General features: G+C 42.5%; 1 protein-coding gene across 1 annotated transcript; it reads left to right on the top strand.

The window, feature by feature from the left end:
* Positions 1 to 6676: 6676 nt before the first annotated feature.
* lactbl1b (lactamase, beta-like 1b) lies at positions 6677 to 24655 on the top strand (the record flags this gene model as incomplete). Its single annotated transcript, XM_080000005.1, has 7 exons — positions 6677 to 6736; positions 13716 to 13887; positions 16741 to 16847; positions 18327 to 18484; positions 21879 to 22126; positions 23391 to 23496; positions 23677 to 24655. The coding sequence occupies 7 exons, from the start codon at positions 6677 to 6679 to the stop codon at positions 24653 to 24655; spliced, it is 1830 nt and encodes a 609-aa protein (XP_079856131.1).
* Positions 24656 to 25146: the final 491 nt, after the last annotated feature.

The raw sequence follows: 25146 nt of genomic DNA, 5'->3' as shown, positions 1-25146 counted from the left end.
GGCTGCAGCTCGGTATCGACCTCAAGGATGTTTTGACAACTATGACCAAGTGGGATGGGGGGGTCCAATGGCTCTTGGTTGCAGGATGACGAGATGCCACGAACCACCCAAAAAACTATTAGTATTCAAATACGACATCAAGTTTTTGTCTCTTTTTGTAAAAAAGACTATGCTGATAGACTACCCTGAGGCTTAGTTTAAGCTTGTGAATACAGATGGTCTGTTCATTTGAGCAATGAGTCATTTACCCGCCGTTAATTCAGGTGCTCGGACATCCCAGCACCTTGCGCTTGCTCTGAGCGCCGATCTAATCAAACAGGCTTTCGATGCAGAGCCCATTTACTATATGAAACCCGATTGGACAGTTTGAGGCCACCGCCACCTGCCGCAGGCCCTCAGAGGAGGAAGGAAAGAGGAAGGAAGCGTGGGGAAGGGAGCATTTCCCGCTCCAGGAAGTCTGGATCTGGCAGTTCAGTTCAGCCGGGAGAAACCAGGTCGAAGGAAAAGGGTGATTGAGGAAATTCGAGTGGGCGTTTGGTGTGAGGACTCCACTGAACGATACTGTGGCAGACGAGGGGGCGCGGTCACGCCGCGGTCGATAGGTGGCGGGCGCTGGCTTCGTCCTGCGTCGGCGCAGCTGTACCGGAGCGGCTCAACCGGTCCCATTGGCACTGATTGGCCCGACGCCGCTGGGAGAGTTCTCACGTGTGTTGTCTGTCTTGCAGTGGGGGTTGGGTGGAGCCCAGACCCAGTGGACCAGAGTGCGATACCGACCCCGATGCTCATTAACTACGGTTCTGTTTATGTTCAACGTTTGGCCAACGAGCCTTTTTGCAGGTAGAATATGATGCCAGTGGAGATCGGGTGGAGGTAGAGCCTGAAGCTAGTGGAGATGGCGTGGAGGTATAATATGAGGCCGGTGGAGATGGAGTTGAGGTCAAATACGATGCCGGTGGATACAGAGCGTGAAGCTGGTGGAGAGAAGGGTGGAGGTATAATATGAGGCCGGTGGAGATGGAGTTGAGGTCAAATACGATGCCGGTGGATACAGAGCGTGAAGCTGGTGGAGAGAAGGGTGGAGGTAGAATCTGATGCTGGTGGAGATGGGGTGGAGGGAGCACCTGAGGCTAGTGGGGATGGACGTATAAAAGGATATTGGTGGAGGTAGATCCTGTTGCTGATGGAGGTTGGGTGGAGGTACAACCTGATGCTGGTGGAAATGGGGTGGAGGTAGGACCTGATACTGGTGGAGATGGGGTGGAGGTAGAACGTGAAGCTGGTGGAGATGGGATGGAGGTAGAATCTGATGCCAGTGGAGATGGGGTGGCAGTAGAACCTGACGCTAGTGGGGGTGCACGTATAAACTGATATTGGTGGAGGTAGAGCCGGATGCTGATGGGGGTTGGGTGGAGGTAGAACCTGGTGCTGCCAGATCAGGAAATGGGACATCAAAGACTGAGGTCACTGTGAGAAGAGTCAAATGAGAGTCCATGCTGATGGGAAAGGCAATATTGATAATAGACTGGAAAGTAAGCATGGGTAAGGGAATTAGAGAACAGCGCGCAGATAAGTAGATGAACACGACATTATTTACATTGTTTTGCTGGATAGGGGTTTAAAAGGTAGATGCAGTTGTAGTTATTTCTAAATCAGATATCGCAGATGTACTTACGGTACATAATACATCATGTTTTATGTGTATCCATTATAAATATTTAAGCGCAGGGGTATGTACTTAGCAATGAGAAATGCAGTCCCAAATGATTGAATGAATAAATACAGTATTCCAAATATCAATGTGGAATTAAATTAATGCACACACAGTGTGCACAGGGTCACCGCAGATCAATTCCTAGCACAGTATCATTCGTTTCCATCAGTGTCTTAGACTAAGGCTGACCGTGTCTGCTCAACGCCGCCCCATTCCGCCCCAAATCTGCCACCTTTGCTGCCGCTGAGGATCCAGACGGCACAGTGAGCGGGCAGCAAGGCATCGTTAACAGGAGCCAGGATCGATTTTAGACTTGTCTAAATCCAGGCCCATTTTTCCGTTAAGTTTCATTAAAAAAAAAAAAAAAAAAAAGATCTTCCAAGAAATTGAAAGGCCAGGGGATAAAAACAACAAAAACAACTTGTCTTTTGCAAGTCGATTAAACACGAGAATCATTGGTCTGGACATATTGACTTGGGTTGCCATGCTGAGTTTACCAGCAGGCATGTCATTTGATTCCCCAAAAAATGGCGCAGCATTTTAAGGCATGAAAACCGTCTTCAGATACACAGTACAGCTGAGGGTCCGTCTCCAGTGATTCCTCTTCGTTGATTCTGACGTGAGGAGCACTCAAGGCGCGACGCTTCCTGCTCAGCATTACCGCTCGATACAAGATTACGTTAACAAGAGCACATTCACTGCCTTTTACCTTTTGCTGCAGTTATTCATTTGCATTTTCTTCCGTAGTCGACACCGTCCCTGCGTGCCCAACACACACCGGGAGTTGTTTTGTGGCATTTTTATGTCTATATGTTCCCTGGCAACACACGGAGCAATGCAATGTGTTATAATTACAATTACAAATGGTTAAGTTTGATTCCTTAGCACGGATCATTCAACCTATGAGATTCTAGCTTCCGGTGTACTGAATATAATGAAGGCTGCCTGATAGAATTCCAAATCATCAAATTACAAATGTAATTACCATATTTAAGTGCGCGAACCCTATCGTTTTTGTTATGATTTTTATTATTATTATTCCTATTCTCAACTAAAGTTGCCTGGCGCTCAAAAACCGTAAGCACAACAGATACGAAAACTTCGATGATAGGTTTGACATGTTCCGAAACAAGGAAACACAAAAAACGGGATTCATCGGCCAGATGCTGGCGTCATAATGACCACTTTCATGTTTTGTCCAATAACTTCTGAGCCGCTGATCGTAGAAACAAAATCTTGCATCCGTGGATTCTTTGGGTCATGCTCAGTCTATTACACTCAGTGTCGTCCATTTGCGTCGTGAAAGATTTTCCGCCATTTTGAATTTTGTCCAAAACATTTTTTCTCATAATTCCTTCTACAAATGTGGTCCCAATGTTCACCAAAATTGATGGCCTGTCTGGAATGCCGCAAATACAATATATCCAATTGACTTTTTCTGCGCCTCATAGTTCGGCCACAGTAAATTTTGAAAGTTTACAAAAGATGTCTGGGTGGGGCCTATTTTACATGATCTGCCATAGCTCATCAGCGCATTATGCGATCATCATCCAATTTGGTAGATATGTGCAGGATATGACGGACTTTCAATTAATCATTTTGTCCAAAAAAATGTTTTTTCTACTTCCTATGACAGATTTGGTCCAATGTTCACCAAAATTGGACCACAGCATGTCTGAACTGCCCCGAATACAATTTATCCAATAGACCTCTTTTACGGCCCCCGTCAACGCATTGTGCTATCATCATCCTATTTGGAAGGTATGTGCAGGGCATAACTGAGGCACTGAAAGATCTGGCGTACTCTGGTCAATTGGTAGCGCTATGGCAATAGTACCACTTTCAATGGCGATATCTCATTTGGCGCCCGTTTGCGTAATGACAGATTTTCAGCCATTTTGAATTCGGTCCAAAACCTTTTTTTTTTTTTTTTTTACACGGGGTTAGCAATGGCTGATCTGCAATGAATTCGATGGTCATACTTACAATTACTCTTTCAAAAAAATCTTTCCCTGTATTTCTTACACAACAATTTTGTCTTAGTTTTGTCTTCAATTGATCCCATTATTGCCATTGGTGCAAGTGCTGCGACTCACCTGGACCCCGTGCATTGCCACCTGCAATTAATGTTAAGACATTAACAGAGCATTCTGTGACCTTAACACCTCCTTTCTGGCTGCCAGAACTAACAACCGTCGTTCTGACAACTCTTTGAATCACATTTTAAATGATTTATTTTGCGTCGTTTGAGTTCGGTGCGTCTGGGCTCCACTGCTCATCATTCCCGGTGAGGTGTAAAGCAACCACAGGCATGCAGTACTTAGTGAGCTAGAAATATTGGAGTAATGAGCTTGAATCCCCCCATTGGATAGAAGAGTAGATAGAGCCCAACAGGTGGATGCAGGGGAGGTGGAGAGAGCACAGCAACACAGCAGCGAAGCACGTAGAGAGGACTGGTTGCTCACACAGGGCGACGTAACACGGGCGTGGAAGCGTTTGGTGTAATGGAGTTGTCTGACAGAAGTGGCTCTGCAAGCTGAGCCTAAATAATCAATCAACGTAGAATGTTACAATCCTTAGTCCTGAATTTGTCAATCCTTCATCATTATTTTTCTATTTACAGTAATGATGTTTTGATCAATAAATTTGATTTTTCCCCTATTTCCATTCCATGTATTCACCATCCAGTTATAACGAATAAATTAATAATTCTTAGTGAAATGGATCAAAATTATTTCTGCTTCAAAAGCAGTTGGACATAAAGACAACATGCCGCGAAGTTATCGTAGTGAATAAAAACAATTATTTCATTAATTTGACATGAAGAATCCTTTCTTATTGTATGGAACATAATTTGAATCCCGAATTCTCATGTAATATAGGAGCCCGCAATTCAGAACTTTCATGTAAAGAAAAGTTAAATACATATTTATATTTATATTTATATAAGAAATGTTGCAATTACGTTGGCAATGGGATTAATTTAGATTTCAATCAGTCAGCTTTCTTTTTATTCAGATATTTATACAGTTGACGCTAGAAGGTCATTGGTTGAATCTGTGCCAATGAATTGTTTCATTTCATAAAGGTTATATTGCAATGGCTCTAGCAGTGGTGGGAATGCAACCTGAGAAAATGCTGTTTACAAATTAAAGGTGAAGCATTTCTCTGTCAGCCGTGGGGCCTCCGATCCCATGGAATGTGGTGAAAGAACAACAAAAACACAAAGCATCGCTGCTACTTGGCAACAGTTTGTGTGTGTGTGTGTGTGTGTGTGTGTGTGTGTGTGTGTGTGTGTGTGTGTGTGTGTGTGTGGTCGTCTCTTTGCGCGCGTGTGTGTGTCTCTCGTGCTCGTTATAATTCAGAATAATGCTCTTGGCCTGCCTGCGCCCTCTTGTGCTTTCTTTCTCTCTGTAACAAGATGATTTTATATGTTGATTTGAATAATGGATGCTTATAACGTTCGAAATCTTGTGCGAGACGAGTACATCAACCTCTCATGACTGAATTCCAATTTGGCATCAACGGAAATCAACGGAAATTACCGCCGGGGGCTATGGCGCAATCATTTTTCATTGTATAGCTCCGGTGTCGACAGCACTCGTGCCTTAAAACCCCACCAAGACAAGACAATCATGTTTGTTCTCAATCAGCTAGATTTGAAAAGGGACATTTTCAGTACAGGTTTAGCGCAGTGAGGGGAGCTGGAGGTTTATTTTCGCGATAACAATGCGATAGCGGCATGACTGTTGTTGACGGACGATAACGGACTGTTGTTGTGTTCGGTTAGATGGATTTAATTATGGAGCAGGACTTGCTGCTAATAATTTGGCCTCTGTGATTAAAAACAACAAACAGAAATACAATGTGAATCTGGCCCCTGGACTGTAGGGGGGTCGCCTCGTTTTAGAATAGGACACTTTGTGACTTCCTCTTCCAATTTGCTGTAATTGTGCAGGTTGTGGTTCTGAATTTTTATTTGCGTCCGGTGTGGTGCTGTTCGACTGATATTTCATACCTTTGGTCTTTTTGGAAATTAAGACATTTTATTCCGATATAACCCCGTGTTAGACGTGGCGTTGTGGGCCTCCTTACTTTGCCGGATTTTGCGAAAGCAGTAAGATACAAACTCTGCGAGTCCGTTCATATTCTCGGAACGAATCGGAAAAATTGTATCCTGAAAATTGTAAATAATCACGTGAAAACGTCGACCGTTTTAGGGTTTCATGGGATCGTAACCCATCGAAAAAACGTAGACGCATAAAAACCAGCACAGAAACTTGTGACAATTTCGAACCAAGTCCACCCAACTGTGGGAATAAAAGAATGCGTTCATGTACGAGGAACGTGTCGGAAAAGTAGAGCCCTTGAAATTGTAATTAGTTACAGAAAGACCCCAACGCATCAAAATGTAATTCGTCACTAACACGACAAAAATGGACCCTGTGTATTGTTGCATGCAGCTGTATTTATTATTATTATTATTGTTATAATTATTATTATTATTATTATTATTATTATTATTATTATTATTATTTTCCTAGGTTTGTCTGTCGATCTCTGTATCTGTCTATCTGACTATCTGTGTGTCTGTCTGTCTCGCTGTCCCTGTCGATTTTCTGTTATATTTGTGATTATTTATGGTATATTTATTGTTATGTTTCTTTCTGAGAAAATAACCTTATTGCTGTAACATTCCTGCAAAGGAGTGATTCCTTTCTCTCCTCCGGTCGCCTTTATTCTGTATGAATCAATGAACAACCCATTTTTTAGAACTGAGGATAAACATTGACATTCACCACATTCACCGACAACATTCTGGCTAAAATCATATTAGTAGTCGTGTTAGGAGGAGTGTAATCCCTCTGGTGTGTCAACAAAGTGTGCCACAACAAATACCAGTGTAGCTGACAGCTTCCTCTCTGTTTGTTTGTCTTATTGATTCCTCAGTGTGTGTTCGGAGCGATGGGGAAGACGGGGAGTAAAGTGCTCAGGGAGGCTTCGGTGGACGGAGTTCTGCCACAGGTACAGTGCAGTACACCTATGTCTGCAGATGGCGCAATGGATGTGGACAAATAGCCCCGCATACCTTAGTGTAGTAATTATCAACTTTTAAAAATAAAGAACCCTCAATTTAATACGCATTCGCAGTCATAGAAAATCTGAGATGATCTTCATTCTTGGAAATTACCGGAGTTACCATAGTTTGGGAGAGAGCAATGCGTGAGTTTTCTCATGGTGAAGTTTAATTATCAATCATTTTGCTGGGGACCCCTCTGGTAACCCTTTGAAGGAGCCCCGGGGGTCCCCACATTACACGCTGACAACCACTGACTTAGTGCAGACACATTGAATCCAGTGTTTGCGCCAAATATTTATATTTTAAGGTACTAAAAATTAGAAAATACATAATTAAAATAATAATTTAACCACAGTTTTCACTTTTCAAAATTTCCACAGGTATTGTGGAGTTATTTGTATTGTTGTCTGAACTTTATCACTTATTTTTATTTGTGTTTATTTGTATTGTTAACTTGGTGTACATGTTCCTACTTTCTGTGATTGACTTTATCCCTGCACCATGTTCCCTTACCGAGCTGCTGTAATGCCCAAATTTCCGCCCAAGGAGATTAATAAAGCATCCTTTTATCTCATCTGATTGTTTTTTTTCATTTTCTCAAACATTTATCATTTAGACATATTTCATGTACAAAGTCTGACATTTTCTGTTGGAAATTTAAATAAAAGACCTCTTTACAATCTAGTACAACGCCTTATTGTGACTGCCGTACATTTTCTTAATCTACTTTCTCTTGACTTGATTTGACTTATCTGATCTTAACGTTTCTCAATTTATCTTAACGTACCTTATCTCGTCTCACTTGTGTGAAACGTGCACGGAATGAATGATGAATGTTTTTTTCTCAAGTGTCTTGTTGAGTCTGCAGGTGTTTCTAGGTGTGGGTGGGAGTTTATTCTCAATTTATGTGTGGGATTGCAAGTGTGTATATTTTGTGTGTGTGTGTGTGTGTGTGTGTGTGTGTGTGTGTGTGTCTCCTGACTTCAGTGCGACGTGCCAGCTGTGGCGTTCGTTCAGTTATGCAAGCGGGCTCCCACACCCTGTGTCCGCCGCTGGGTGAATGCTCACACCATTACACCGAACTATGTCGACATTTCCCCGCTCCGCCGCTACCTATCACGCTAGAAGGTTCGATGCTTAATCCAAATTACCAGCTTGGGTTGGGGTTAGCGCTCCGTTGCTGCTTTTCGCGCAATTTTTCTAAGCACACTCTCACTTTATCCGCTATTTGATCCCACTCTGCATCATATCATCGTCTGACCTTCAAATCCTCCGTCGATCCGCTAAAAATGTTTCGAAGCAGATACTCCAGGCTGCGCTAAGTGGGTGTGCAAAGAGGTTAAATGTTAGAAGGACGTTTCCAAAGTGGAAAAGTACATTACGTTGGTTTTGTTATGGAGGGATACTTGAGCTGCTGATGCTCACTGGGAGTACTCAAGGATGTCGTTTTTACGTCTGCTGCAATATCAGCACAAGCGATATTGTTTTATTTGACGAAAACACACAGATCAGCCACAACATTAAAACCACTGCCACCAATGGCACCTGTCAGCTCGGATGAACAGTCAGTTCTCGAAGTTGATGTGTTGGACGTGCACTGCGGCACAAATTGGTGAAAAAGTTAATGCTGGCTATGATAGAAAGGTGTCAAACACAAGTTGTCTTAACACTTAACTTCCTGTAGTATCAACGGCTCTGCACACTGGGGACTTCCGAGAAAATAGATGTTTGGATACGTTTCACTTCGGTAACCATCGTTCCATATGCTTTCACTGACCCTGACCACGCCGAACCCTTAAACCTAAACTCAACCCTCTGAGGGCCTAGGTATTGCGCCAGTTGACATCTTTAAAAATAATCCTGACTTTTTATGCCTGGCTTTTACATAAGAGTGGTTTCGTCATCTGGGGTGTATTTTATTTCTATCTATATTTCCTGTGTTTTAATTTAATGATGAATTATGAATATATTTGTTTTGCTGTTTGCTATTTTTATGTATTTCTTTTCTTGCGTTATTTTCTTAATTGCCATTATTGTAGTCTGCCTATTTTATGTAAAGCAATTGCATTGCAAGAGTTGCATTTGTTTGCTGAAAGGTGCAGTGTAGTATTAAAACTGAACCTTAAAGTTGGTGCTAAGTTAAGTACATTGTAAATCAATGGATATATTGTTTACATTGAGGTGTGTGTTAACTATTCAAAACAACAACTTCACAGTTTTATTTTAGCAGTTTTTAGGCTACTTGACATTTGATTGGGTTGACAGGTAGAGGGTAGAAGTTTACCCTGCGTTTGTCCTTGGTTGTGGCTTAAACTCCTCCAAGCTACCCAGCTCACCTCAACCACAAAAGATTCAAATTCCACCCTTTCTTTTTTATTATTGTGCAATTTGTTTATTGTCCAATTCCTTCCTGACGTTTCCAATCTTTCATGTGACTCGGATGATGGCGTCTCGGGGGGTGACATGTTTGTCAGGTCAGGAGTCTCGCCGATAGCGCTGCAGAGGGCCAAACACCACCGAAGTGAATTGATTCACAGGGATTAGAGATTAAGATTTCCACTCCCGCTCGCAGATGGGCCTCGCTGCAGTAAATCTGGGGATTATGATGTCACACGGCCCCTGTGGCTGAGTGAGAGGAAATTGAATTGTGAGCGACAGAAAGCAGCGACGGCCCAGGATTACAGCGCAGTCGGTGAGAGCGGTGAGACGATGGGCCACGTCCGGGGTCTTCCCGTCAAAAAAACATTCATGGGGAACGAGTCGCCGCCGCTGACGCCCGGACATCTGTAGCGCGCCGGCAACACGCCACCAATGCCGAGCGGAGGCCTTGAAGTTTGATTTTGTGTGAGAGAAATCTTGTACTAAGTGATAATCCCGTGCATTCCTCGCCCTGCCTGTCGAGCATTGACATCAGGTGGTGAGTATTCTGGGGCTGCGATAACACTTATAACATCAAGATGCAGCAGAGTTTATGGTCTGGTCAGGCTGTGCTGTGGAGGATTGTTTCTTTGTCCCAAACGGTGTCTTTGGAGAAGTTTGGAAATGTTTGGAAGTCCCATTTGGCATGACTGTTTCTAACTTACTATGACTATACAGTATGTGTGTGTGTGTGTGTGTGTGTGTGTGTGTGTGTGTGTGTGTGTGTGTGTGTGTGTGTGTGTGTGTGTGTGTGTGTGTGTGTGTGTGTGTGTGTGTGTGTGTGTGTGTGTGTGTGTGTGTGTGTGTGTGTGTGTGTGTATGTGTGTGTGTTTGGTTTAAAAGGATACAACACACCTCAATACCCATCCTCATGATCATTTTTATATGAATCTCCTGATTTACTGTCATGGTTCAAAAATGCTATATTGCTGGTCTTAATTGAAAACCTTCACTAGTCTTGTTTTTAAAGTATTTTCTGTATGACTATAAAACACCTGTACGTCTGTGTGTGTGTGTGTGTGTGTGTGTGTGTGTGTGTGTGTGTGTGTGTGTGTGTGTCAGAATCATCAGTTTTATTCGCCATGTACATTTACACATACAATAGGAATTCGTTTTGATGAGGTTCGGTTCGCAGACATTAAAACAAAAAATATATATAAATAAAAAATATATAAATAAAGCTATGAAAAAATGTACAAAAAAAAGAATAAAAGAATAAAAAGTTAAGTCATTTTTTTTTCATTAAATAAAAATGTTAATGTTAATAGCCCCCCCCCAAAAAAAAATACACACACACACACACACACACACACACACACACACACAAATATACAAATCGCGATAAAACAATCCATATACGACCGCAAAAAAAATCTACATTAACACAAAAACGATGCAAAACAGTGTGCACCAATTCACAAAGGCTGCCATTCACGGCGCCATCTTGGATGTGTGTGTGTGTGTGTGTGTGTGTGTGTGTGTGTGTGTGTGTGTGTGTGTGTGTGTGTGTGTGTGTGTGTGTGTGTGTGCGCGCGTGTGTGTTTCTGTGTGTTTGGGGGAAAAAAATGCTTGGAAATGTATTTTGTTGACTGTTTCTAGCCTACTATGAGTGTGTGTGTGTGTGAGGGAAACTACCCACGGGTTCAGGGAGGGAGACTGAGACTTTCGGGCAGTGAGGTGCCGACACGTGACCTGGTCCGCAGGGACACGTTTCCTGCGCCACATGATTCCCACTGCAAGACAAAACAACACATAAGAAAGCTCTTCCAGCCAGGTCCGATCAGCGGTAATCAGCGCCAGGTACCGACGACTGATCCACGCATTGGTATCCTTCATGAGGTGGAGCCACTGCAGAGGGGAGTGGTCTGAACAGAGGGCGTAAGGGCGCCCCGGGAGGTGGGAGGGCGCAGACTGCCCACATGATGGCGAGGCACTCCTTCTCGACGGTGCTGTTGCTGGACTCCCGCTCGGAGAGCTTCTGGATGACGGACAGCACCGGCCGGTCGGCGGCGTCCACCTGCTGGGACAACACTGCCCCGAGCCCTCTGTCCGACGCGTTGGTCTGCTAAGCAGAAAGGGAGAAAAAAGCTAGGCATACGCAACACTGGAATCTAGTTGTGCCGAACAGAACCAAGGAGTTTGTCAACAAGGCATTGGATATGCATCGAATTTGACACCGAGTTCAATTTTCGGTAGCCTACACAGAAGCGGACCAAACCATCGGGCTTACCTACCAGCAAGATGGGACTACACCAGTCGGGGCGAGAGATGGTTAGTGGAAACTGAACTTCCCCTCACCCACCGTGTGACCACGAAGGACCCTTGCCACTTGCCAAGTAATTAAGAGCTGGACGTAGGGAGCAACACTTCCACCTTGCCTCCTGGTGCAAATTGATTGAGTCGAGTGTCTCTGTCGTATAACCAGCGCAAACGTTCCTGAGCCTGCGGCCAATACTCCCATAACAAACACCGAGCATGTGTAGCTTTGCTTGCAGGCCCATAATGTTCTGAACTTCTTTCTTACTGGTGCTAGACCCTTCCTCCCTTCTTAATTAGGTCAAGCACCCCCCCGGGGTCTCCTGCCGAAAAGGAGTGCAAAGGGAGAAAATCCTATGGAGGCCTGAGGCACCTCCCGCACAGTAAACAACAGAGGGTTCGATCATTTATCCCAATTACGTTGTGCAAAACCTAAGAACCATGTTCTTCAGTGTCTTCTTGAACCATGTCACAAGGCCATCGGTCCGGGGATTGTCCATGCTGGTCCAAAGTGAGCAGACGCCCATCAGCTCGTAAAGCTCCCGAAGTGTATGTGACAGAAGAAGTGTCCTGGTCGGTCAGCATTTCCTTCGGAGTCCCGACTCAGGAGACAACCTGAAACACTGCCTGCGCCACACTTTTGGCCGTAATTCTGCGCAATGGCTCTGCCTCGGGGTACCGGGTTGCAAAGTCCACTAGGTCCAACAGAAAAGAATACCCACGGGACTGTGGACTTAACAATGTTGGATTAATCTTCCCGGTACGGGTGCCTCTTGATCTGGTCAGCAACACGTCTCACATAAGAAAGCCTTCCAGCCGGGTCCGATCTATCAGTGCTAATGAGGCTGATCGGCGGACCTGGTTCAGCTGCATCGCGGCGGGAAGAAGCCAGCGCCGTCACCCGGAGACGTTGCTTTACCACGCCCCCTCATCTGCCAGTGTGTACCTTTGTTTCTTTGCTTTCTTATGTGGGTTTGGAGAGTTTGGATTTCAAAATTCTTCAACTCTGTCCCATCTGGCACAACTGTTTCTGAACTACTGTAGTGAGCAGAATTAAGTATAGTGCCGATGTTATATAAAATATTATTTACTTCTTAATTTGATTCACCACAAAGACGGGTAAACGGGACAGGATGGGAGGCCGGTGGCTCAAAAGGTATAAAATTGATTCCCAACCAATAGAAAACAAAGACCCTAAGAAGGGCAATCAAATGGGTCTATGTTACACAGTAGCAGTATTACAATTGTGCAATAAACCAGGTACTGGAAATACCACTGGAGATAAAAAGCAGCAATAAACAAGAAGAAATTAAACGACAAATATATTTAAAGATCCAACACACTCAGTGGAGAACAAAATGAATATAATCACTGCAAACGTTAAAAAACTCAAAGTGTATACAATTTCACACCAGGAATAATGGATAAAATAATTCCAAAATTGCCCAGTGCCGGCCTGAAATATTGCACAATGCCCAATTTAGATAAATACAAAACATAAATTAACAGAATTAACCAAGGCGGTTTTGCTAAACAACTTTCAAAATGGTAAAAAAAACAGTGTCAAAATTGCAATATCCTACAATTCTATAGAAATATAGACATCTTTTAAAAGTAAACAATGTTTTTCTAGAAATTTGCTAAATTAGCGACTCAAATTAGCGACTTCATTATTAAGACGAAAGTCTTAATGTCCCCGTTCCTGATACTAAAAAGGGGGAAAAGAAAACACACTGCAGATCACATAGTTTGACAAGTTCAGTGTTATCACAGTTACAGACATATTTGTGTACGTAACTTACAATCAAAACTCCCACTCGGGGTTTGCATCATTAGTCCACCAGTTAAGGACTGGAAGCCCTGATAAAATAAAAACAATTAACAATAAAAACCACATCAATGATTAAAACATTGTTTAATAACCTGATTGAGGCAATTCCATTTCGACCATACCGCAAAGGTTGGCCTACCGGGACTGCAGCTCATCACCCGAGCCCACGAACAAATGTTTGCTGCCCCATATGCTGCTTTTACACCCCACTGCACTTCCTTTCTCTGTAGACCAGCAGAGAGAGAGAGAGAGTGAGAGAGCGCTGGCTTCTGTTGTCCTTATAAAGCCTTCCCCTGGGCCCTAAAGGCACCTTCATTAATTGCTAGTTCCCCCCAGAGTCCTAAAGGCATTCCTATTACGCTACTACGACTATTCATGTATGTTGCGTGTATTGTGTGTGTACTGTTTGTATTCCGCAGCTGCCTCCTGCCGCTGCAGCTCCCGTTGCTGCTGTGAAGTTAGAGGCTCCGCCTAAGACGAAGAAGATGAAGGTGAAATGGACGCAGCTGGGCCTGGTCTTCTTCCTCCTGCTGTCGTTGGTGATGACGGGATGCTTCCTCTGGCAGTACCAGCTGCCCAAGCTCCTGCCAGGTGTAACCCCAAATATATCCCCCGAAAAAACACCCAAAACATCCAGGGCTCTGACTTCATTTCAAATATATATATATATATATATATATATATATATATATATATATATATATATATATATATATATATATATATTTAATAACTTTTTTTAAATGGAGAGTTCTTATTACTTTGTTATGTATCGAGGATATCGGGGAGTTCAAACCGTCAAATCAAACTTTATTTTTTTGTCTATTTTTTGGGGTTCTTTCTTGGATCGAGCGCTCTGGTCATCATAACTTCCTAAAGTATTACCTATAAGGATGTGTATGAGGGTAAGGCATGCGAGTGATTTGTTCCTTTTGAGTCAATACCTCAAAATGAGTCAAAAAAAATAATAATTCAGTCAAGTTTTCAGGTTCAAGTTCTTTCTTGGATCGTGCGGATTGGTCGTCATAACTTTTGAAATCATTAGAAGGCATTCAAATACATTTTTCTATTGAGTCAACTGAGTTCACGTTAAAATTTAACTTATCATATATAGTATTATTATTAGTAACAATAGTATTAGTATTGGTATTATTGTTTTCATTTATAGTGTCAGGCAGTTCAAACCTTTTTGGTGAATCGTTCCCATTGAGTCAGTACCTCAAAATGAATCGAACATCTGAGTTTTTCGGGTTCAAGTTTTTTCTTGGATCAATGGTCTGGCATTAGCTATAAGGAAGTGTCATGCAGTTTTCAGCCCCATAGAGGGAACGGCATGTACAAACGTTTTTCTATTCATTAAACTTAGTGCAAAACGAAGTCCCAAAAGTCCCGTATCATAATAAAACATTACTTGTCATGTGAAAGATCTTAATTAGATCGGGGGAACAGGCAAGAAATTTGGTTAAACACTGCTTTTAATTAACCCAATCCAATATTGGTGGTTATCCAATATTCATGAGGAAAATGAGGAGAATGCAAAGAGAGATGCAATGATAAATTACGTGTTAATCATGAGTCTTTGAATTACTAAAATAAAGTATTGTGGAACACAATCTGGTATTACATTTGGTGGGTGACGCCCTCAAAAGTGTCTATGGGACTTTTTTTTTAATTTGTTTATCAGGCCAGTGAACACAATGCCAGTTTTTCAGGTTGAAGTTTTTTTTGTATTGCCGATATATTGTTGATCATCGGAGGACAGTTCAATATTCTGTTATCGCCATAAAAAGTTGTAAACCAGGCAATGGGATGAACTCCTTCCTTGCAGTGACGGCCTGTGGAAATCTGAAATCCAATTACCGCCACTTGCTTTTACAAGCAGCGAGCGAAGGATTAGCTACTGTTCTAAAGACGGACTTCAGCATATTCACCAGCGCCGTTCTGCTCTAAATGTGTCACAGCGGATCCAGCCAATGCAGATCCACTCTCTTCCAGTAGAGTTATACAGTTTGGCTCTGAATCAATGTTATTTTAATATTGGATGAGCATCGTAGAGTCTTGTGAAATTATGTAAAAATCAACAAAATTGTTCATTTAATGAATAATGTGAGATGTATTGCTTGAGTTGCACAACACAAGGGTTTAAAAGTGGAAAAAAATGCTTTTGAAAGATCTTTTTTTCTTTTTTAAGTTTGATGGACATTTTAGCAGGTAAATTTAAAAAAAAAGTACGCTATTCTATCTTTTAAATTTTGCACGCTATTTCCTTTTCTTAAGTCTTAAATGCTACAAGCAATTTAGTGACTCACTACATACTCAAGTATAGTGTAGGTATATTCAGTAGCCAGCTGTAACATCTTACATTTTACCCTTACACTTATACAATAGAATGTATTATTATTTATTATTACGACTCATCAGTATGTCATGATGTGCTCTCTGAGAACCTGATTTGGGTTATTCACTAAACAAATGATAATTTTTATTATAAAATACTAATCTTGTGTTTCTTTTTGTGGGCGGTTGCCTTTATATGACCAGTAAATTATTAAAGTCTATCAGTAACACAATTAATTATTATTTTTATTTTTATTTTTTACAATACATTTGATTTTTATTGCTGGTTTTATTTACGGTATTGCTGCCTTAAATGTTTTGTTACTTTGAAGATTTGTTTTGAGAACAAACCCTTGAAACCCTTGTTGATCTTTCACTGTCAACAAGCAAAGTTGATGTTTCACTCTCTTGTGGCCATGGCTTGGATTTTCTGGCAAATACATCTTTGCTGCGGTGTCGGTGTGTGGTGTGGGGATGGTCTGGTTTTGAGCAGCCCCACCTGACCTAGATCTAGGTGTTTGGGATCAGAGTGGCTGCATTCCTGTTGCTCGTTGGTTGGTCTAACAAGCAGCAGGTAAAACCCCCATCCCTACACACACTCAGGATAGGAGCCCTGTCATATCTGCTCCTGGGCTAATTCCACCGAGCCTCCTCTCTACAATAAACTGGTGTTTACAACCACCCAATCTCTGTGCCGGATGGCCCTGAAAATGCCACTTGTGTGTGGTAACCAAAACTGCCACACGGTGCTTATCGGCATTGAATTTATATCATAGAAAGTCTGAGAATAGGTCCAGAGAGTCTTTATGTCCCTTAATCTATTAAGGGGTATAAAAGACTCTCAGAATATATATATATATATATATATATCAAAACCCAAATCAAAGTTGTCCCTTTTGAGGTTACCTGGGTTCATCGAGCAGCTGCGAGAATTAGTGAATCTCGGAGTGAGTCAATCGTATGCCCCCCTCTCTGCCTTTGGGTCACACACCGTGTGCGCGCGATCCCATCAAAGATCAGGCGCACGTTTAATGGGCTGTCCCGAAATACTCCTTCTGCTCTCCGTGCCTTCCTCTCACCTCCTCTCTCTTTCAATCATTCCGCCAGATGAGGAAATGGGCCGTAACGCCAAAACCGAAAGGATGTGTCCTCGCTTTCCGGAGCCGCTGCCTCTGGAGCACCCGATCCCCAGCCTGAAAGAAGCTCTGGAGAAGGTGAGACGCACGCGAGTCCTAATCCCCAACACCCAACGCGGCCACAGATGACAGAAGGAGATTAAGGGCACAGTTGATGGGAAAGTGCCTCTTGTATTTGAATGAAAGGATGTGTTTGGGCCTCGGGGACGACCGCCGTTGGTTGTTTGCATTCACTGCTCGACCACAAACAAGGCGACAACAACAGTGACTTAGTGCTCGCCAGAGGGTGTAAGCATAAATTGCCTTTTGCCGTCGGAAATCACAGTTCACTGTCCTCCCTCCCCCCTCTCTCTGTGTGGGTGTCAACAATCAACATTCTGTTTTAATGTGTTACTTTCTCTGGAAAACGGAGGAGACGCGTTGAGATACGATCTTTGTTTTTCTTTTTACAAAAGGGACGGAAAGAATTGTGACATTAACATGCATCAAACAATATAAAATTATTATTTAAATGTTGGCAGAAATGTTCTTGTTTTTTTATTTAGTTTACTCGTCTCAAATTCCAAAAGCCAAAATGTTGAGGAATTCAAAAATGTTCTAAAGAGTCGCTCTTTACCAAACTTATTAAGTCATTCAACATTATACATACTTTACATTTACGATGATCAAATTTAATTTAAGATGGGCAAATTCACAAAGAATGTATTGCAGCCATCTGATAACACTACAAATTGCACATCACTTCTAACTGCTGTCTGCCCCCTTTCAATTCTCAAAAGATATTGCGCTAATGATGTGCCAGTGCACACAGGGTCATAAAGTTTTGCAATTTGCCTTTGCTTTGTGTCTGATCACAATTATCCATGGGGCAAAGGATAAAGGCCCCCTCTCTGGGCGAGTGCGGATTTGAAGCGGAGGACAAAAGCAAAAATATCACACGATGCCTCACAAGCTTCTCAAAAATCCAGATATTTGGTCGTTTTGAACTACATCAGTTTCATTCCTCACACCAATTGCATGTTAGAGGACACACTATGACAGTGCTTTTGGTTTTGAATGACTACGACTTCTTTTTACACGTTTGCCTTTATTATAATTGGTTAATTAAGTGCTTAAGGCCTCGTTCACGCGTATACAGATATTTTTGAAACCATAGTATTTTCTCTGCGTTTTTGCCTCCCGGCCACACGGAGACATGTGTTTTAGGAACTGGGAATGAAGCTTTTTGGAAAAGGCCTTCCAGGGTGGAGATTCTTCAAAACAAATTTTTCCGTGTATTAATGTGGTGGAAGTAAAACAACGCCTGTTAGGTTGGTCTCCATTAAACCTTTAACAGTCTCTCCAACTTCAGGAACAGAGTCCATACAGTCTTGAGTCTGAATTTTATGAAGGAGCTCAAGACGCCGCACGCACCGAATGTTCTTCTGTGGCGTTTGACACAAAGTTTTAGAACATTATCGCCCCCTGCTGGCCCGGAATGCTTATGTGAAAACAACCTGATAGCATCAAGACATTTATCCAGCCTGGCTTCATTCGAGCATCCTTGTCCTCGTGCAGGTGGATGCGCTGCTGCGTCAGAGTGTCCACCCTCTCAGCCTGCCCTCGCTGTCCGCCATTGTGGTCTTCAACGACACCGTGCTGTGGACGGGAAACTTCGGGAAGAGGAACGGGAGCGACCCTCTTTCGGGAACACCCAACGAGTACACCATCTACCGGTGAGTGGCGCCGTCTTTTGAAGCAGTCCTGTATTGATGCTGTTCACGCCTTTTAGATAGATGGATAGATATGCGGATAGATAGATAGATGGATAGATAGATGACTAGATAGACCCATAGATAGAATTGTAACCCTATCTTTCCGGCGGTGAGCCCCAGCAAGGTCTCTGCGTTGTGTTCGGTGAAGTGTACCAGGGCCAGGAGGAGAGACAGGGAACAGGATTCCCAATGGCGGTTGAGGCAGAGCAAACTTCCTTCATTTATTGGCTTTCGGAACAAACGCAACAACTCAATCACTTCGTGACTCGTAAATCAAATACAAAAATAAAATAAACTTCAGCTTCCTCTTTCAAGTACAAGTTACTGATTGGACAGCCACCCCACAACTTTTACCCTGTTTAGCAGTGCTCAGTTGAGCTAGCTCGCCCATACCACACAATTAACAGTTAGCATAAACATTGTTTCAACATCAAATTGACAGAAATGGTCCCAATCCTTCACATAATCATACTTGCAACAGGCATGCTGCATAAGGATATAACACGCACACGCGCAGTGATACTAATGGTTTCAACTAAATGTCTTCAGTGCCACGGTGCCCTCCTTACCTTTCGGAACACAAGACAACGACTAACACTACGGTGGCTGCGGAGGGCCAATGACGCTCAACACTACAGCGATGCAAACCAACCTCAACATATAAAATCATGCAAGAACGCGATCTGGCAATCATATAACTCACTCCTGTACAGACAGACAGACAGACAGACAGATAGACAGATAGATAGATAGATAGATAGATAGATAGATAGATAGATAGATAGATAGACAGATAGATAGATAGATAGATAGATAGATAGATAGATAGATAGATAGATAGATAGATAGATACTGTCTACCATAACTAATGACATAAAGCTAGCAGTGCACCAGAAAGCTGAACCTAAGATGATAATATACAATACAGCTAATGACAAAACAAAAAAAAAAAAGTAAATGGACGAAAAACAAAATAAAAAAACAAACAAACATAAAACGTGAACAGTAAAGGGTGTCAATAAACCTCAAAAGTAAGCAGTAAGCATCCACCTATGTATCAACCAATTCACATTCTGATAATGTTGTGACGTGGGCTGATCACTGACGTCTTCATCTTCCGTCCATCAGCTTTTCTGACGGTCCTGTATAATTCTCCAATGAAGATTACACATATAGAATTCAAAAAGACTGGATGTCCTCCCAACTAATAACACCATCTATCAACGGTGGAAAATTACAGGAAAAGTGCAGATTTTCCACCATTACCTCCGTCCACGTCGCTCAGAATGGTCCATAAGGACGAACTGAAATCACTCAAGTAAATGTGACATTTTCACGGCAAAATAAGAAGTGATGGTTCATTTCAGACTTAGGTTTGGAACAGGAATAATTGATTCCTGTTCCACTGAGTCTATTGAATGGCTAAATGCGGGGCATCGAGGTTTATTTTTAATGTATTTTTTTTCATGTCTTTGGTTCATTTATTTGATCAACATTTAATGGTAGATAATATACACGTGTCAGTATTTGAATAGTCCAATGTTAATACTCAATTATGATTGACAGAATTGATTTTTAAGTCGTTGTTACTTACTTACAGTGCCGTGGCGGTACAAACCGCTTTGGTGGTGCGTTCCTTCCGAGGGACTGCCTCAAAATGAACGGAACTTCCGAGTTTTTTCCTGCATCGAGCAGGCGGACCTTCATAACTTCTGGGAAGCGTTCCATGTGCCTTAAGCATTAGCCATAATCAAGTGTTGCGCATCAAGTGTTACGCATCTTTTCAACAGAGGGATTGGCACTAAAATAAATCTTTCTTTTGCGTCAACCTAGGGCTAATTCAGTTAAGTCGATCATATAATATTGTTTCGTCATTATGTTTGTAATTGTATTGACTCCAATTGTGTATTTTACTGTATATGTTGAGAATAGCAGAAATGAAAAGGGGTGATTTGATTGTGTTTTTTCCACTTGTCCCCATGTATTTATAAGTATCTTAATATCTACTTTGCACATTGGGGTGTCTCTAAATCATTAGCATTTCACTGTTGGTCACTTTGGTCCATTACAGTATGCCGACACCACAGCAAACCCATACCTCAACGTAACCATCATTAACCTTATACCAACGGTTCTACTGTGATATAGCCTGTATAAGGTACAATTCAGGAATAAGAATTTAAAAGCTGTTTAACCATTAACAATTATAAACGTTCCTTTCTTGCGCCTGGAAATTATGGATATTGTGAGTGTTTAGGGGCTTTAAACATTATACTCATGCCTAATGAGGGCCATTCCCATGCTCAGTTATGTGTGATTGGTTACTGCACCAAGGTGTGGGTTGGTGCCATTAATTACACAGCTTGGCACACTTTCTTACTATTTTTGACCACTCGAGAATGGGGGGGAAGGGTCAAAAATCCCCCCAAAAGGCCACCTCAAGACCTAATGACCTTAAAAACGGCTTTAGAATATATAATGCTGTGATTAAATAACTTCGTATAAATAACTTTTGAAAATCGGGACGAGATTTTGACGATTGGGTAACTATTTTCTGAGAATGGCTCAGACAAAACCCACTTATCTTCAATGAACCTGGGCATCCCATACATTTTCTGAATGGTCTACGTGTCTAAATTCTCAGGTCTAGAGTTTCATGAGGCTGTGATTAATCTAGAGGTCACAATAGGTCATTTTATACAGAAAGGTCCAGGTCATATTTCATTACACATGAATGCATTGGGCAAAGGTGAGACTCTTGCAGTTCTAATGAGCTCGATTTCATTCAGATATCTTGGTGTGAGAGGTCCAGGGACCCGTTTGAATGTAGTCATGCCCATTTACTTTTGTCAAAAAAGTCGCCGACTTTGGAGTTGTGGTACGCCCACTTCCCAACCAGCTACTGTGGCATGACAGGGTTTACAGCTACGGACTCGTCTGGAAGTCTACTTTCCATTAATGGCGGGAAAAAAACTGAGCCTGCCAGAGCTCGGCAAACGCGGTCCGCGCTGGACAATCCAAAGCGTAACCTTGTTTTGCCTCTAAGTCGTATAAAAGTATAAAATAATAAAAATGACTCTTTTTATTCTTTTGGATTCCAATGAAGGACTGCGACTTCCATCTGAAGCGGCACTTTTTTTTTTTCAAGCCAATAACCGGGTAATGAAAATGGGATTTTATTGATATCCCTTTTCAAATTTCAATTCAAAACATTTTCTGTCTTTTAATCAAGTTGTTTTTGATAACAACTCTTTCAATAACAGAAATGCATGATTTGAGAAGATGAGGCTGTAGAGAAGCGTGGACGGAAAACAAAATCTTGCCCTTCGTATTTCCATCCACCTTTATCCTTCAGGATCGCCAGCCTCTCCAAGATCTTCCCCACGCTGATGCTCTACCGGCTCTGGGAAGACGGGAAGATCGGCTCGCTGGACGACCCTCTGGAGAAGTACGTGGACAACTTCACCATCAAGAACCCGCTGGGAAAGATGCGCGACTCGGAGCTCAAGTACGTGACGGACGGGCTGATCTTCCTGGACAGCGGCGAGGTCCAGATCCGATCCTCCTCCGTCACCCTGCGCAGGATGGCCAGCCAGCTCTCAGGTGGCTCTGCTCTCGGCGCCCTTGAGCAAGGCAGCGCCGCGAGTAGCTCGAGTAGCAATCATCGATGAATTATGTCCACTGCCCTTTGTCAACAATGTGAATGTCAATTTTGAACTTTCTTTTTTTTATCGATATATATATTTTCTATTTCTTATATTATTTTAGTTTCCACTAGGGGTGCACCAATCCCATTTTTTCCGAGTACCGACACAAGTGCTGAAAATTTCAGCCACAATGATATTCAAACCACTGAATTTTAAGACCCTGTGTGTTCATTTTTTTTGTTGCAGTAATTGTTTTATTAAGTGAAACATTAATGAAGAGTTTGAAGGAAAAAAAAAAGTACAAAAAAAACCCAGATATAACACAAAACCTTTTCATTTTCCAGTTCCAAAAAGTAGAACATAAACATAACTTGCACTGAGTAGCAACAAAAACCATGGTAAACGGGTATCTGGTTTAGATATCTGAGCATTTTTGTGATAGTTCTGTATATTGACCATTTTATCAGACCCGACACCAGATGCCTGTAACAGTATCTTCGCATCCCTGCTGTTGCTTAATATTCAGTATTTTACTCAATATTTTCACATAAATGACAAACAGCTGAGATGAAAAGAAACGGACATGTGGATTTAGTCGCCAATTATTTCGGTGCTGGTTCTACTTCTGTTATAATGATTCTTCCTTCTCGCCTAAGTCAAAACGAGAGGTCTCACTGTGCAGTATATGCCCTTTAAGTCCCAGATGTCATCCTGTGTAGCGCTGGAAGCTGCACAGAAATTAAACAGACAGTCAAGTCACAAAAGCCCCAACACACTCCCCCATTTCCCAGTACGATAGAAATTGGTAAGTGATGTCTTTAGAAACTTTCTGAGGTATAAATGGAATTATAACAAATTAGTTGAGGACAGCGTGAAATGGGAGTGAAATTGGAATCCCAATTTGCTGGATACATCATGTATCAAAAAGCATCCAAGATGTATTCAGATCATGGTCCCAGTCAGAAAATGTATTTATTCTATTCGTAATATTGCCAGAAATAATACATTCCTTCTGGCAGTGAAGAGAAGCTGGAATCAACTCAACAGAGCAAAACTTTAAAATTCAAACATTTTAGTTTTCACACAGTGCAATCACAGTGCCGCCTAAATCGGAGTATTACATTTGCTTTGTTGTCATTCTTATTCTTATTATTATTCTTATTAATAAATGTATTTATTATTAGCATATTATTAACATTATTTCATGGGGCTAATCCTAGGTCTACCCAGAAGACTTAGAGCCACTAATCTGCTTTGGAAAGGAAAAACCCAATCTGCCATTAATCTGCTCCAAGATGATGTTTTAGTGGCAGACCCAGGCACCAAGTAAGATGATTTTATTTTAATATTAAGAAAATGGTATATATATTTTTTTTTTGCTATCTGGTTGTTAATTTTGCTGTTATATATTTTAGTTGCATTTGCAGGATATGAAACATTTGTTTTTTATCAATGGACCTTTCAGAAACATTTAATCTTTGCTCTCTGTATCGTCCTTCTTTCTAGGTGTCACTACAGCAACCTGGCCTTCTCCCTGCTGGCCCATGTAATGGCTGAGAGGGTGGTTGGCATCGACTACCAGCGCTGGATCACAGACAACATCCTGGACAGGCTTGGGATGGAGGACACCGGGTTCGACCACACCCCGGGGCTCCAGAGTCAAATGGCTGTAGGGGTGTACTCCAATGGCCAGCCCGCCCCGCTCTACGATCTGGGCTGGTACAGGCCTTCTGGGCAGATGTTCTCCACAGCCGCCGACCTGGCCAAGCTCGCCATGGTGCTGCTGGGCGCCTACCACCGCAAAATCCTAGAGCCAGACACCCTCAAGATCATGCTCACACCTCTGTTCAGGTGCGACAAGGACTACTTTGCCAACCGGACCGGGACGCCGTGGGAGGTCAACGAGCAGCTCGGCTACGAGGTGGTACGCAAGGACGGCGATCTGGATGGATACTCGGCCACCTTCTCCCTGGTGCCTCGGCTGAAGCTGGGCCTGGTGGTGCTCATGGCCGGCGGTAGGTCGCAGAGTCAGGACGTGGTGGCGAAGGCTTACAGCCACATCATCCCGGCCATGGAGAAGGCCTTCAGGGAGGCCAAGAAGGTCCTCAGCGCTCCCCCTAACCCAGAGTCCTACGTTGGCTTCTTCACGTACAGCAACATCACCTTCTACGAGATCAAGGCCGGACCGGACGGAGTTCTCGTCATGCAGCAGTTTGGGCCCCAGATTGAGGAGCTGATCCCTGAGAAATACAGGACCATTAAACTGAACTTCCTGGTTGAGCGGGTGTTCATGGTGGTGTTTGAGAAGGAGTACCCCTGCGTCCTACGGGTCAGAACCGCCTCGGTGTCCCTGGAGGCCCAAGATGGCCAGCTATTTAACTTTTACATGTTTGACAAGCGCGGTTTGTCGTCTGGTTTTGATGCGCCAGGACTGAATACATACAATGTGGTAAGAATAGCCCGCAGGCCCTCCTTCTCGAACTAAACTACAGCAAAACTCACTTTCAAACGGTCAGCAGTTTGGAAGTAGCTTTTGGATTTTCTATGACATTAGGCATTGTGCAACTTCATGATGGGGACTATTATGTTTAACCATTCGTGTAATCTCTTGTACAGAAAATGAATACATTTCTGCTGTGTAAGGCATTGTATATAATCATCCCCTTCACACACATACCGGTAATTCAGTTATGCTTAACATTAACACAACATTGTGATTGAATATGTTTTCATTGCCTTCACCTCTACTCTTCTAATATTGTTTTGTCCTTAAGAGAGAAAGTGAATACTCACACTTAAGGCTTTTGTCATTGCCATTTTGGCTCTTGGTCAATTATTATGGTTGGATGGCTTGTTTCCAAGTTCATACCTGTACAGTATATCATAATACTTGAGTGAAGAGCAAAAACTTGATTTATTAAGTTTGTATCACTGAATCTATTTTGTGGTCCTGGTAATCCATCATGTGTCCATGCC

Source organism: Zeus faber (genome assembly GCF_960531495.2).
Source record: "Zeus faber genome assembly, chromosome: 5".
NCBI classification, from domain to species: Eukaryota; Metazoa; Chordata; class Actinopteri; order Zeiformes; family Zeidae; genus Zeus; species Zeus faber.
This window is presented reverse-complemented; position numbering and strand designations above follow the sequence as displayed.